The 14670-nt window shown below is 27.5% G+C and overlaps 2 protein-coding genes across 3 annotated transcripts; both read left to right on the plus strand.

Moving 5' to 3' along the window:
* Positions 1-1087: 1087 nt before the first annotated feature.
* LOC111302783 (uncharacterized) lies at positions 1088-4132 on the plus strand. 2 transcript variants are annotated; one of them, XR_016327159.1, is made up of 3 exons: positions 1088-1809; positions 3537-3712; positions 3880-4132. XR_016327159.1 is itself a non-coding variant. In XM_022898610.2 (2 exons), exons 1-2 carry the CDS (start codon positions 1186-1188, stop codon positions 3922-3924), a joined length of 669 nt encoding a protein of 222 aa, XP_022754345.2. In that variant the 5' UTR covers positions 1103-1185; the 3' UTR covers positions 3925-4132. The 2 variants fall into 2 exon arrangements, 1 of the variants encoding a protein (XP_022754345.2); XM_022898610.2 differs by lacking the exon at positions 3537-3712 and having other exon boundaries at positions 1103-1809.
* A 4580-nt stretch (positions 4133-8712) lies between these two features.
* Positions 8713-10993, plus strand: LOC111304030 (DUF538 family protein, putative (Protein of unknown function, DUF538)). Its single transcript, XM_022900557.2, has 2 exons — positions 8713-9342; positions 10748-10993. Exon 1 carries the CDS (start codon positions 8836-8838, stop codon positions 9334-9336), a length of 501 nt encoding a protein of 166 aa, XP_022756292.1. The 5' UTR covers positions 8713-8835; the 3' UTR covers positions 9337-9342; positions 10748-10993.
* The last annotated feature ends 3677 nt before the right edge of the window (positions 10994-14670 follow it).

The raw sequence follows: 14670 nt of genomic DNA on the forward strand, positions 1-14670 counted from the left end.
TAAGTCGCTTTAAGCTTTTAAGCTCCACAGAAGTTTTTTTTTTTTTTTTATCTTTTGAATTTTTTAAGACAATAGTAAAAATAACTAAGCTCTTTAAGTCAGTGCAAAAATTAATTTGACATAAAATTAAATTAAATTCATACATAACAAAACTTAATTTTGAAATTTTAAGATTTCAAAACTTGCAAAACCAAAATTTCGACTTTAATTTTAAAAAATTTGTACCAACATTTCACCCTACTTTTATTGCATGAATATTTTATATGTTTAACAAAGATTGATTTAATCATGATTAACTAATGATAAAAGATCAATATTTGCTTTTTCTTCCCTAGATGCATTGATGCAATTATAAGGTGTAGTTGGTGCATTTAATTGTATAAAATTATGCCAATAAGTCTTGGAATTTTAATATCATAGGTTTAAATTTTATTGTGTATGAATTTGATTATCTCATTTAGTAATTGATTATTTATTTATGATAATTTGATTATGATATCATAATTAATTATTTAAGTTATTATATAAATATAATACTTAATTATAATATAATTTTAAAAATTATATAAAATTATATTTTATGAAGCTTATTATTATTGTTATTATTATTATTATTTGACAAAAAATGCTATCGCTATGTTACCTTATTAAAAAGGTCGTTTCTTTTGTATTCCTCCCTCCATTCAAGTCATATGATTCATGTGACCAACTCTTATTCTTGTCAATACTTTTTAAATCATACTATCACATTTATTTTCATACCCATTTAATCCATTATCACTATTTCAAAAAGGAATTTTCAATATTTACCGTTTTTTTGACAATGTCGGTTAATAGGAAAATTTTCCAAAAAAAAATAAAAAAGAAAACTTATTGTCTTTTAAAAATTCAAAATGTCATCGTAATGTTTAAACACCTCCTTTTATTACATTGAAGTCCAATTTTAGCACAAGAGTTGAATAAAAAGAAACTGTTCAAACAATATTTTTTTTTCTAAAAAAAGTAAAACACGTTTATTTCTCTCTAATCGGCTCCTCATTCCACCAAAACCCTCCCAATTCAATAGCCAAAAATGATTAAATAAAAAAAAAAAAAAAAACCAGTTAAATACTTAAATTAGAAACGACAAGCAGGCAAATGAACACAAAACACAGCTCAAATTCTTACTAGAATTTCAACATTTTCATGCGCAACACAGCTATAGTCTTTCCTCAAAAACACCAAACTCAACAAAGACTTTCATCATCAAATCTCTCTTCTTCCTCCTACTCGACCGTCATCAAAACCATGGCAGCTAAAAACTTAAATTCCCATCTGGGTCTCGCTTTAATCTCTCTATTCTTCCTCCTTTCAATCCCCAAATCTCTATCAGATCCTGAGTCTGAACCTGACCCCGAGCCTACGCCTGCCCCACCCACGGTCTGGGACATCCTTCCCAAATACGGCCTCCCAAGTGGCCTGCTACCCAGCACAGTCACTGACTACAGCCTCCAAAGCGACGGTAGATTTATCGTCGTTTTGAAGAGCCCTTGCTACGTTCAATTCGAGTACTTGGTCTACTACGAAAAGACCATCACCGGAAAACTGGGTTATGGCTCCATTACTGATTTGAAAGGTATTCAGGTGCAGCGCTTCTTCTTGTGGTTCGATGTGGATGAGATCAAGGTGGATTTGCCACCGTCGGATTCCATCTATTTCCAAGTTGGATTCATCAACAAGAAGCTCGACGTTGACCAGTTCGAGACCATACATTCTTGCCGTGATGGGGTTATGGGCTCTTGTGGGTATTCTTGGAAATCGGTTCTTCAGGTATTCCATTTTCTTTTCCTGAAATTTTGGTTTCAGCTGGTTGAATGAAATCTATCTGTGTGTGTGTAATTTTTTTTTTTGTTTAATTTTATTTATCTGGATTCTTATAGTTAGGCATGTTTCAACAACATTTCTGGACTTACTGTTAAATCCCTTTCCTTTCTTATGGGAGTTGGTTAAAACGTGTTGTTGAGGTATTGGATTCCCTAGATTTACGATTAACTGAAAAACGACCTTATTAGTTGCCTGCTTTTCCGAAAATTTGGAAAACAAAGGCTTCTTAATTTAAGCAGTATTTATCTTTTTTTTCAATTATAATTTTTAAAGTAAAGACGGAAAATGAACAACACGTTTTCCCAAAAATAAGCCGGCCCTTAAAATTTTGTAAGATCAGCTCTAGGGTGGTTCATATGTGGGAAGGGAGGTGGGACAGAATCTCTAACCTTCACATCATCCTCCTCTTTAACACCTTTTCAGTTTTGGTAATGCTATTTTGTTTGACAGTTGACAGTTCGACTTGCAAATGGCATAGGCTAGTAAATTCCAATTTAACGAGCATTAATTTCTTTAGAGTAGTCGACAACTTGGAGGAAAGTAAGGGAAACTTGAGATAGGCAAAGAATCAAGGTGTTATGTTTACATTTTAGGGATAAAAATTTTGATTGAGTTGATTTCTCATATGCCTTTATCAGCATGAGTCAATGCTTGACCACCTATCGGCTGAGTAGCCAAACAGTATGAAAATGTTTGCATGAGACATTCTAAAAGGCAGGTGAATTTGCAGCATTTAGTTCTTCAGCACATTCCTTTAATTATCCTGACTAGGTTTCAAATATGACTGAATAATGGAGGCTCCTATAGATCGTGGACCATCACCCATTTTCAACTATTGTTGCACCATGGTTCATAGGTTAAATTACCCGGTAATTGAGTATCTAATTTTAGATTCAAAATGCTTTTTCTACTTTGCTTTTTGATGATCCAAGAATCATGTTTCACCTGAAGTTAAGTTACCATTTGTTTATAGGGATTTATTTTCATGGACATCTGACATCATATTCGAAATCCTCATCCTAGTTTATCTTTTCCTCTTATCTATAGAATATCATTTCCCTATCCACATCTATGAAGCGACTTGACTGCCAATTTGAAGTTGTGGAACTTCTTTTAATCCTGAATGTTTATCTGTGTCATAAAATTCATATTTGAGGTAAATATGTCCCTAGATTCACGGAAAATTGGTTAAAGACTTTTTTAGTGTATGAAAATGTTGATATGACATGATTTTGTGTGTTGTTTTCTTAATTCGGTAGTGTAATGCAGGAAAAAGATCAGAATGGCTGTGAAAAGATTGCTAAAATGGCAGTGGATTTCCTCAAATAAACTTAATACAATATCTAAGTAGGCTAGAAATATTTATTTATATATTCATGATGCTCAGTTTCCTATGAAAGAGGTCCTTCTGTGTGCTACCTAGTGTCTGCACCTGCATTCCTTAATCTAGATTAAATTGCTTCTCTATTTTATGATTTCATTTAGAGAGAAATGGATGTTTAGTGAGCAAATTTTATTTCCTATTTGTTGCAAGAACAACATTTTACTTGTTCACAGTTCACACTTCAATGAAGGTTGTCATTTTGTTTAATTTGGAATGTATGGCATCAAGCATTTTCACAATAATCTTGCCTCTTGTTGGCTTTTTTCTTAACTATTTATTGTGTTCATAGGGAAGCCCGGGCCATGACCGTGGTCTCACAGTCTCTCTCTCTAATCTTTTACCTTTGGAATGGTGGCTGGATTACTGGGTCTTTAATTGATTAATTCTGCTTTGTTTCCATGCTATGCACTTTTTAGCTTGACTTTGTCTATCACAGTCAGTTTTAAGTGAAAATATCATGTGCAGGTAACTCGGATTAGTGCTGATAAATCCATCAACACATGTTTTTTATAGTCCAATATACCTTCCTAAGAGTTTCCTTTTGGGGCTTTGTTTTTGATGATTTGAGTACTCCTGATGCTTGAGATTTGACTTTCTTGTGGTTTAATTTCATCCCATATTTGTTATTGCAGCTTCCAATGCCTACAAACGAAATTCAGATGCTGATTACAGAGTAGCTGTCACTGTGTGCTGTTGCTAAATGGGAAATCGGTAGAGTAAGCTTTTATCTATCATTTGTGTAAGAAAAAAAAAAAAAAAAGAAAAAGAAAGGGAGTGAATTTATTGGTGGTAGTTTTCAGACTCAAGAATGATGGGTCTGGCTAAAGCTTATCTGCTTGTGTTATAAGTACATTGTCTATATAATGGAATTGTATTTTAGTAGAAGTATTAGATCCCCTGTTTTGAACTTTTTTAAATATGAGATCTCAAGAACAATGTTGCCAACACGGTTTTGCATTACTATGTTGCTCTTGCATGAATCCCGAAGGCATATCGCCCACTTCACTGCCGTACTATGCACCAACCCTTACTTGCTTAACCAAGTGAAAAGCATTCATGGCATGGCCCTTCGTACATAGAATTTAGAAATGATTATTAGCCAATACAACGAAGGTCGGCTAAAGAGTTGATCCGTGTTGATTTAAGTATATCTAAAAACAATAATTATTAAATAGACATGTGATGATAGTATAAATTCGTTTCTAGAGTATATTTAAAAAAACGTTAAATGTATTGCGGTATAAAATAATAATAATTCTATAGATGTTAGTAACTAAATGAAATCAAGATTTTAGTTCCTCCTTTTTATCGAAATTGCTCAAATGTAACAAAGAATATATATAATCTCAGAAGCCCTAAAAGCCAAATAGCCAAAAATACTCATATAATTTGTTAAAGTTACTGATTGTCTTAATATTTTAAAGGGTAAATTAAAAAAAGGGGTGGGGGGTGGGGCTTGTATTTGAGAAATTTTTTAAATGAAATTTAAGAAATTTTTAAAAATAATTTAATAAAAATCTAATTAAAAAAATTCAAAATAATAAACTGATAGTGTCATGAGCAGATGGTTTTTAGGGCCTTGCCCCCCCCCCCCCCAAAAAAAAAATTTTTAGAAACCCTTAAGTATACATATATATAAATTTAAATAAATTTAAAATAATCCCTTAAAATTAAAATGATTAATTTTTATGGTTTTATATTTAATTATATGTATTAAGTTTAAAAGGATTAAAATCATATTGTTATTTGTCTATTTATTGTATCCACCAACAATTACTTATAAACCTTTAAAAATCAAAAGGTCTATTATAAGTTTTAAATTATAACCATGTGAAATTTAATAAAAGTAAATTAACTTTTTAATTTTTTTAACAAAACTCCAAGTCTCCAATTAAATATTAAACATATATGTGTTTTTTTTCTTTTTTTTTTTTTAAAAAAAACTTACTATAATTTCTTCTTTTCATATAATATTTTCACTTTTAATTTTACTTTAAATCTATATCTTATCTTATAATCTTTAAAAAAAATAAACTTAGAATAATTTTATAAAATATTTAAAATAACTATAACTTCTACTCTCAAAGGTCAATTATATTATTTTAAAAGTATATTTATTTTCTTGCTTCGATAAAAAAAATATGTTGCTTAACTACTGATTTGTTTATACTTTTTTTTTTATTTCAGTTTTAAATTAAAAGAAAGTAAAAAAAATCATGAGAGTTCAAGTAATTAAAAGTCTTCTTTTAAAATTTAATGTTATCATGTAATATTTTTATTTTATAATTTTATGAACATATTATTTCTATTAATATATTGTTTTATATATATATATATATATGTGTGCGCGTGTGTGTGTGTGTGAGGAGGGATTTGTTTTACATTGATGCAAAACAAATTGTTTTACACTCTTTCTATAACTTATGTAGAATTAATATTTTTACAAACTAAATATTATACTTAACAATTTATTCATATCCGTCATACATGTAAATTTTCAAGTTAATATGATATTCTATAATTTTGATTTTTATATGATAGAATTCATAAAATAAGTCTTATAAAAAAAATATGTAGTGTTAATTAGCTCCTCCAAAGTTAAATATAAAAATCTATCACTAGATAGAATTTAATATGAAAATTAATAATATATAAAAAATTATTAAAAATATGATTTTAATAAAATATTCAAATCGATAAATTAATAGAATTTAATATAACAATTAATAATATATAAAAATTATTATTAAAAATATTCAATGATAAAAATTTTGTTAATATTTTTATTAAAAAAATCTATTTAAAAAATATATCAAAATTAATTAATTTTTTAAAAAAATTTTGCACCTTTGTTTATGCAATGAGACTGTGTAATTTATCAGATTTAATTTTTTATTTTTATTTTAATTTAATTTTTTTAGTAAAAATTTTTACTTAAAAAACTTTGTTTAAGCTTTTCCTTAGGCTATGCTCGGTCAACCTTTTGGTAAACATGAAAGTCATATGGCTACATAGCTTCTCTTTTAACTGTATTTTTTTTTAATTAGAAATTTTAGTTTAAAAATAAAAAAATTATAAGAATTAACGTTTAAATTTTAAATATATTAAATATTATTTTTTATAAATAATTATATAAATTAATTAAATTAAAATTTAATTCTTTATCTCTTTGGTTATATACAAATTCCCAGCCCTCCCAATGCCTTAAACAAGTATAAAAGCTATTTTCTTTCAATTATTGCTCTAGGATCTAAAAGCATATGATCTAAAAATGCAACGTTTAGAGCTTTATTTTTTTTAAAAAAAAAAGGGGAGCAAAGAGCAACCAGATGATGCATCGTCTTACAAAGAAGAAAGTACAAAGAAGGTCATCAACTATGCTTAGACAAAGTGCCTGGGGGATAAAGTTTTTAAAACCATGCCACCTAACCATGCAACAGATAGCAAGAAGTAAAAAATCTTTTCCAATTTTTTTTTTTTTTTAATGTATCAATCCAAAATAATCTTATATAAGCTCGTCAATTTGCCAGATCTAGGGATGTCTTTACCCGCTGCCAACGACCAAGTGACTACGATGACTCCGGATAAAAAGTAGCTTTTCCATTTGTTTCACGTAAAGTGATTTTTAAAAAATAATTTTTATATTTTTAAAGGTTTATTTTATAAAAAATTAATTAGTTAATAAAAACTAATTTATTGATAGATGAAAAGTAAAATTATTTTTTAAAAAAATTATTTTACTAATTTAAAAATTTTTTTAAAAATATCTATGAATAAAATTATTTATCAATGTTTTTTAGAATAATTTTACTTATAAATAATATTATATTAATAAATAATATTATATTATATTATAATATATTAATAAATACTATTATATTAATTATAAATATATTATAAATATATATTAATAAATAATATCCTATTAATAAATAATATTATAATATATTAATAAATAACATAACAATAAATATTCTTAATTTAATTAATAAATATTATAGTAATATATTAATAAATAATATATTATTAGTAAATAACATACTATTACTATAATATATTAATAAATAATATTATAATATATTAATAAGTAATATAAAGAATAATAAATAGTTTTATTCTAAGTATTCTTTCTATTAACATAATATTAAATATTAAATATTATTATTAAAATATAATTATTTTTTAATATTAATAATTTTAATAATAAATAATTTCAATATATTTTAATAATAAATAATTTTTAATGTTTTAATAGTTATATTAATATTATTTAAAAAAACAATTTTTTTAAAAAACAACAAAATAATGAAAAATATTTTTCATTAACCCATCCAAATAACAGAAAATCTCTTTCAATTCTAAATATTTTTCAGAAATCATTTTTTGAAAGTCATTTTTTACGAAATAAACGAAACCTAAATGTATCCTAATTTTTTTATATTTATTTTTAAAATTTTTAAAATAAATTATTTAATTATTTTTTATAGATTTTTAAACATTAATATTTGATAAATTTTATAACTTACATTTTCAAAAAGTTTTAAAATTTATCTTGGAAAATAAAATTTTAAGGAAATTTGTTAAAAAATTATTAAAAATTATTATTATTTTGTTCATGCAAAAAAATTATTATTAAAAAAATCATAAAATTTAAAGTTAATAAAAAAGTTAATTTTATTATTTTGACTTTAAAAAATAAAATTTTATGAGATCTTAAATAAACTAAAGGTAAAATAATAAATATAATTTTTATAAATTTAAAATTCATTATTTTAATAAATATTTTTATAATTTATTATTAAAATTATAATAATTCTAACTAAATTAAATTTTTTAAAGAAACCTCTTTACCTACTTATTATAATTGGCTTCTTCAACTAGCATATTAAATTTTGATAAAATTTTATTGTATTAAATAGTATTACTTATACAACTTCAAAGAGTTTTAGCTCTTAAATATTGATCAAGTCGTAATTCTTTTATCATTTCTTGTAACATCAAAAAATGAAATATTTAATTAAAAGTTTATAAGATTTTATATTTTCTTTATGATCAAATTGGTAAAATCAATTTATTTTTTATTCATTTTAAAATTTATTATTTTTTCAATAATAATTTTTTATTAATCAATTAATAAAAATCTTTAATAAAATCTTTTTTTTTTAATTTTGCTTTAAAATTTTATAAATTTCTTTTATGAAAATAGATTTTCAAAAAATTTTATAACTAACAAAATTTTATTGTTGATATAATAAAATTTATCAAAAATTTATTTTTAATAAATTATAAATTTTATTAGATATAAATATTTGAAAAATTTGTGAGAAAAATAATTAAATAATTTTACCTAAAAAAAAAAAAAGGTAAGGTGTAAAAAACAAAAAGTGTGATGCATTTAAAATCTCTTGGAAAAAATCTAGTAGAAATTACCAAGAAAAGTTTTCATTCCTATTTTGCGCTTATACTTTCTCCAAATTACTTCTATATCCTTTTGGCTTTTTCACATTCCCTGCCCAACTCAGAAGTCATCTCTACTTCTACCCAACCAGTTTCAAGTTTCAACTCTCTCAAAGTCAATCTCCTCCCAAATGGCAGCTCCAATCTCACTGTACCTTGTTCCCCTGATCTTCTTCTTCCAAACCCATCTCTCCTATTCCACTGCCGACCCAACAATTGACCACGGCCTTCCATTGAGCAGCTCAACCTCAGATGTGCATGATCTACTCCCAACATACGGTCTTCCAAAGGGTATCCTTCCTAGCAATGTAAAATCGTACACTCTGTCAGCCGCTGGGGACTTCACCATAGAGTTGGAAAGCACCTGCTATGTTCAGTTTGATGATTTGGTCTACTATGAGAGGACGATCAGAGGGAAGCTAAGTTATGGGGCTGTGCATGATGTGTCTGGAATTCAGGCTAAGAAGCTCTTCCTATGGTTGCCTGTTACTGGAATTGTAGCTGATGAGAAATCGGGTATAGTTCAGTTCTTTGTTGGAGCTTTTTCTGAGAAGTTTCCTGCTAAGCAGTTTGAAGATATTCCAGTTTGTAAGAGCAAGGCTTTTCTGAGGGCTGGTCTTACTTCTATGTGAATTCGGGTAGTATTATCTTTCCCTTCAATTTCTGAATTTTCATGGCTTTTACCTTTCTTTTTTTTTTTTTTAATTCTTCTTTGTGAAGTTACATACCTGGAGAATTGGTCCTGGAAATTGGGTGTTGTTAGAATGGGGTAGTGCAGATGTTGATGTTTGCTGACTGGTGGTAATTGAGATAAAGATGGTTAGGCATTTGGATGGGCTATTTTTTAAGAGATATTCTGTTTGGCAACAAATTACAGGCAAGCTTGATAGTAATAATGAGGAAATCATTAATCTGAAATACAGCCACAGATACGTTGACACCCTTTTTTTTTTAACAAAGCCTGAGATAGGGAAAGGAGTCGCGGATGCTTTCAATCTCAAACCTGCTGGATAAGTGATGACTACATGAATCAGCTTCAAGTTGAGACAACTTAATTTTCACTCCCGAGACTATGGATCAATTTAGAATTTGATTGATAATATGCTCTATGATTTATGGTAGCTTAATCCTTGTGTGATTGGTCCTGCTCCTTCTATAGATTTAAAAAATAGCACAGGGAAGCTAGCTCGCATTAAGGTCATGAGTAGAGGTTAAATTTTCACTCCAACTTTGTGGAAGTACAAATTCTTGACTATATTAATTTAGAGTATGCTATTTGGAAGAAAATGTGAATATGAATCCATGCAAGCTTAACTTACAGGATGCCCCTCTATTCATGTGAAAATCCTGTTTTCCTTTCTGCTGGAAGCTCTAGGTGGCTCAGTTTAAATCTTCCTTCCATTTTAATTAATGGGGCTGTCTATATCTGAAACCTTTCCTCCTAAGGCTGCCAAATGAGCAGGTTCAAGTCAGCTCAAAAATGCCGTCCCTGTATCATTTTATTTATGGGTAACCATATTTTTGAGAAATTTTAAGCAGCGTCACTAACTGAGGCTCAGATCCAAATTAATCAATGAGTTGCTACATTATTCGAAGTTTCTTTTAGAGATACCTAGTTTTGGCCCCTCTTAGTATCATTCCTGTTTCTGGTGGCAAATGTCCCTGTTCGTACACAGTTGTGGTCATCTGTGGCATCTGGGAGTGTTACTATTATGTTCACAGTTCACAATCTCTTAACAAGTGTTTAGTGGCTATCCCAGTTGAACTATGTTTTCTTAAACCTAGAATTTCGGCAAGTTGAATAAAGAAGGGTTGATAGTTCCAAGGCTGAGGAGAGAGCCAACTTGATGTCCTCATTTTTTGCTCCTATAGAGTAGGGTTATATTGAAAAATTGTGGGAATCACTGTTGGTTAAGAAGATTTGTAATTGAGTTCAGTAATTTTCAAGTCCACAATTAGAGTGTTCTGTTGAACAAAATTTGATTGCTATGTAAACTATTCTTTGCAGACTAATGCTTTCTTTTTCTTGTCCTCTTTTTGCAGGATCGATACCTTGGATCTATTGCAGGTGGGAGCAACCTTATATTCCCTGTTTTACTTCATACTCCCATTCAAGCCTTCTGCTTAGCTCAATAATATCTTTAAAAGTCCAAATTAAATTTGGCGGTATATAAAACTGTATGTTTGTTTCCATGAAAAATTGTCTATTGGCAAATAGTAAAATTTGCCTTGTAGATTTAAGATTCTCCATATATATAATGATAAAGGAAAATTACTATATGTTATAAATTCTGCTTCATAGTCTCTGGGCAATTCTGCCCCTTCTCAGGGTCTTGATTCAGTGAACCATTTAACCTTCCAAAACTAGTTTGTGGTTAAACTTTAATTGAGATGAATTGAGTTTTCTTGGCCGCAAGGTTTGTATGTGGAACATGGTTACAATCCGAAATGCACAAGCATGAGAGAAAAAAAATAGCCGCAATGACAAATTTTGCATGCAATGGCGGTGCGTGGTAGGAGCCCTGAAGGGCCTTGGCCACCCCAAATATTTTGAAACACTTTAAGCCCGATGCTAGGGTCAGTCAAGTCAGCACCTAAAAGGCACCGTGGTAGAAGAATAGAAGTGGTTAAATTAAAAAGCACCAGAGGCTTAATATGAAGGCTAGTACATTAAAATTGTTATTTACTAGTCGAATTTTTGTTTTGATTTTTTATATTGTATTGAACTAATATTTAAATGAGGGATTGTAGTATTAAGTTGAAAACGTTAATTGTTAAACAGAAACATTATATAATGTTAAATTAATTAATACTTTAAATTTAAGGATTTTGTAAAAATTATGAACAAAATAAACAAATAAATGTCAAATTTCTGATGTTTATTATAATTACCGGTGCATGCAGTGCAATCATTAAGATAAAAATAGCTTAAATTTTGTCAAAAAATTAAAAAAAAAAAAAAAACCAACAACTTCAATATCATCATCACATTATATTATAACTATCCCTAAGGATTCTTGTGCTGACACTTGTCTAAAGCATAAAACGATTGTTTTATTCTTGAATCTAAATAAGAAACAAATACAATTAAAACAATTCTAAGGCTTATAAAAACTGTTTGATAAATTCAGTCTCCTAATAATAATTAACAGCTTAACTATCACGTTAGACTCACGCAAAATCAATACAACTAAAAAAATCAAATTATTAGAAATAAGAAAAAAAGCCCTAATAAAATCAAGCTAAGTATAGAGTGAGATGTCTTTGCAAGTTGCATCTATTCTACTCTTAACTATATGCTTTGTACTTGTTAAAATCTAAGAAAACAACCTTTGAATGTACCAAATATTAACATGTTACTTATAATTAGTTCAATTACCAATAATGGATTGAGTGCACCTAATATCTAATCTTTGTCTTTGCTAATTCTATGAACACAACAGCTTTCCTAAGCCATGTTCAACTTACTGAACTCCATTCTTTGGTTATGAACAACTTTTTTTCATTAATTATATGCATAAATCACATTAAAAATAAGATAATAAATTCAAATTTTCAACTACACCCATAATGGGCCACAACATCACATAACAAAAACTGCTTCTTCTTTACATCATATTCAACTTAAAAATCATACGAAACTCACCTCAAAATCAAGACTTTTAAGTAGATATCAAACCTATACACTTCGTGGTAAAACTTTGAACAACTCATAATATCATCAAAATCCAACAGTTAGTTTTTTTTTTAATTAAATTCATATAAAAAGTATCCAAAGTAAAAAAAAAAAAAAAAAAGCTAATGAAAACAACTAAAACTCATTTTTCATCCAAGATCACAACATGCAAAGACAAAATCTTCCAAAAAGACACATTCTCAACAATATGCAAACCTCCTAGCCATAAAAACCCAAAACCCATTCAACAATCAAACTTCATTAAAAAAAATTACAATCTATAATAGCAAAACGATGACAATGAAACCCAATAGAAAACAAAAACCCACATTCAATGAGATTATAAAAGAGAACAAAACTTTGTACCCAAAAACAACTAAAAAAAATAACAAAAGAAAAATGAAAGGAAAAACTCACAGAAAAAAAAAGCCTGTCTTGGACGCCAAAATAGCTCTTTTTCAAACACAAATACAAACAACAAAAAAAAGCTTCAAAAATCAAGAGGACCTACACTTGTCAAATACATAAGCACAAAAAAAAAAAAAAAGGCTGTCAAAGAAACTTCTTCATCCTCCACGGAGTCAAACATAAAATAGCAAAAAAAAAAAAAAAGAAAATTGCCTTCAAGTAAAAACACACTTACTATAAAAGGGAAAAAAAGAAGAAGAAGACATGTGACATATCCCGGTCCTTTTAAAGATCCTTTTTATATGGGTTATATAGATTAATTTTACTATTTCATCTTTATACATTATAATTAAGAGGAATTAAATCATGTTATTATTGGTTTATTTATTATATCTACAATTATAATTTACAAACTCTTAAAAATAATCAATTGGTAACAAATATTAATTCACACTTATGTAAACTTAAAAAAACTAAGAGTTAGTGTCATAACATATAGATCCATAGATCTATAGCTAGACATAACCTAAGGAGTTACCACCAATCTTTTTTTAAAGTGTGATTAGCCACCTAATAAATCTATCATTTTAAAGAGCTCCTAAGCTTGACTAAGAGTCCCTAAAGAATAGGCTTTGACAATCTGAATAGAATTAGGTTCGAAAGTTTAGTTACATGTAGGAAAGGTTATAGCACCCTTAAAATGCCCATTTTAAAAGATGGTATACCATTTAATTTTAAATTTTCCTAAAGGTTTATAGTTCTAATGGTCTTAAATTTAATATTGAAATAACTTTTAAGATTCTCTATCAATTTGATAGAATTAAATACTTTCTCACCTTGAGAATATCTAAGAATCTCATTTGTTTTCTTAAAGAGGCTCTATCGTCGGAAAAACTTAATCATTTATTTTTTTGTTAAAATTTTGTTTTATTGAAAATATATCTAATTCTTCTACCATTTGGGCCAAAACTAGAAATATTTTCTCACCTAGAAATGTCTTAGATAATCATCCATTTATGATTACTAAGAATTTCATTCTCGAAATTTATTTTTTAGTTTACAAGTTTTATTTCTAAATTTTATATCATCTGGGCCTAATTTAGAAAAAAAAAAAACCTTTCACTTGGAAATCTCATAGAAATTTAACTATTTGTGATTTTTTTTTGAGATTTTATTTTTGGATAATTGTCAAATATTTTCACACAAATGTATAAATTACATTTTTACTTTTTATTTAGAAAAGAATACAATTACTTTAATTTCATCTAAATTATTCCACAATTTGGGTTAAATTTAGAGAAATTTTTCACCTAGAGATTTCTTAAAAAATTTATCATTTGAAAATTTTAAAAATATCTTCGTTGGATAATTGTTAATTCAATCCTAAAATTTTGTTAAACTTATGTATTTTATTGTTTAAAAAAAAAACTTAAAAATAAATATTAATTATTATTATTGAAACTTTATCTAAATTTTTCCTCCATTTCGGTAAAATTTAGAAAAAAAATTTCTTACCTAGAAATTTCTTAAAAATTAACCATTTGTAATTTCTAAAAATTTCTCATTTTTTATTTCTAAAAATTTCATCATTGGATAATCATTATTTATTCTCAAAATTTTATTAAAGTTTTTATTTTATACTTTTTTATCATTATTTCTTCTAAAACAGCTTTCTCTAATTTTCCTAAAAATTTAATCATGCAAGAATATTTCAAAAATAAATGATAAAATAAGTAAATAAATACACTAAAAATAAATAATAAATGAAAATGAAAAGAAAATACCATAAACAGGAAGTTGGTTTGGCTTGATTGGTATCACTGCTTGGTTGTAGGCATGAGAGCTGGTTGAAATGGCTTAGTCATCGGCTCAGCCCAACTAA

The sequence above is a fragment of the Durio zibethinus genome, chromosome 13 (assembly GCF_047325235.1).
Source record: "Durio zibethinus cultivar Kanyao isolate XHJ-2024 chromosome 13, ASM4732523v1, whole genome shotgun sequence".
Classification (NCBI taxonomy): domain Eukaryota; kingdom Viridiplantae; phylum Streptophyta; class Magnoliopsida; order Malvales; family Malvaceae; genus Durio; species Durio zibethinus.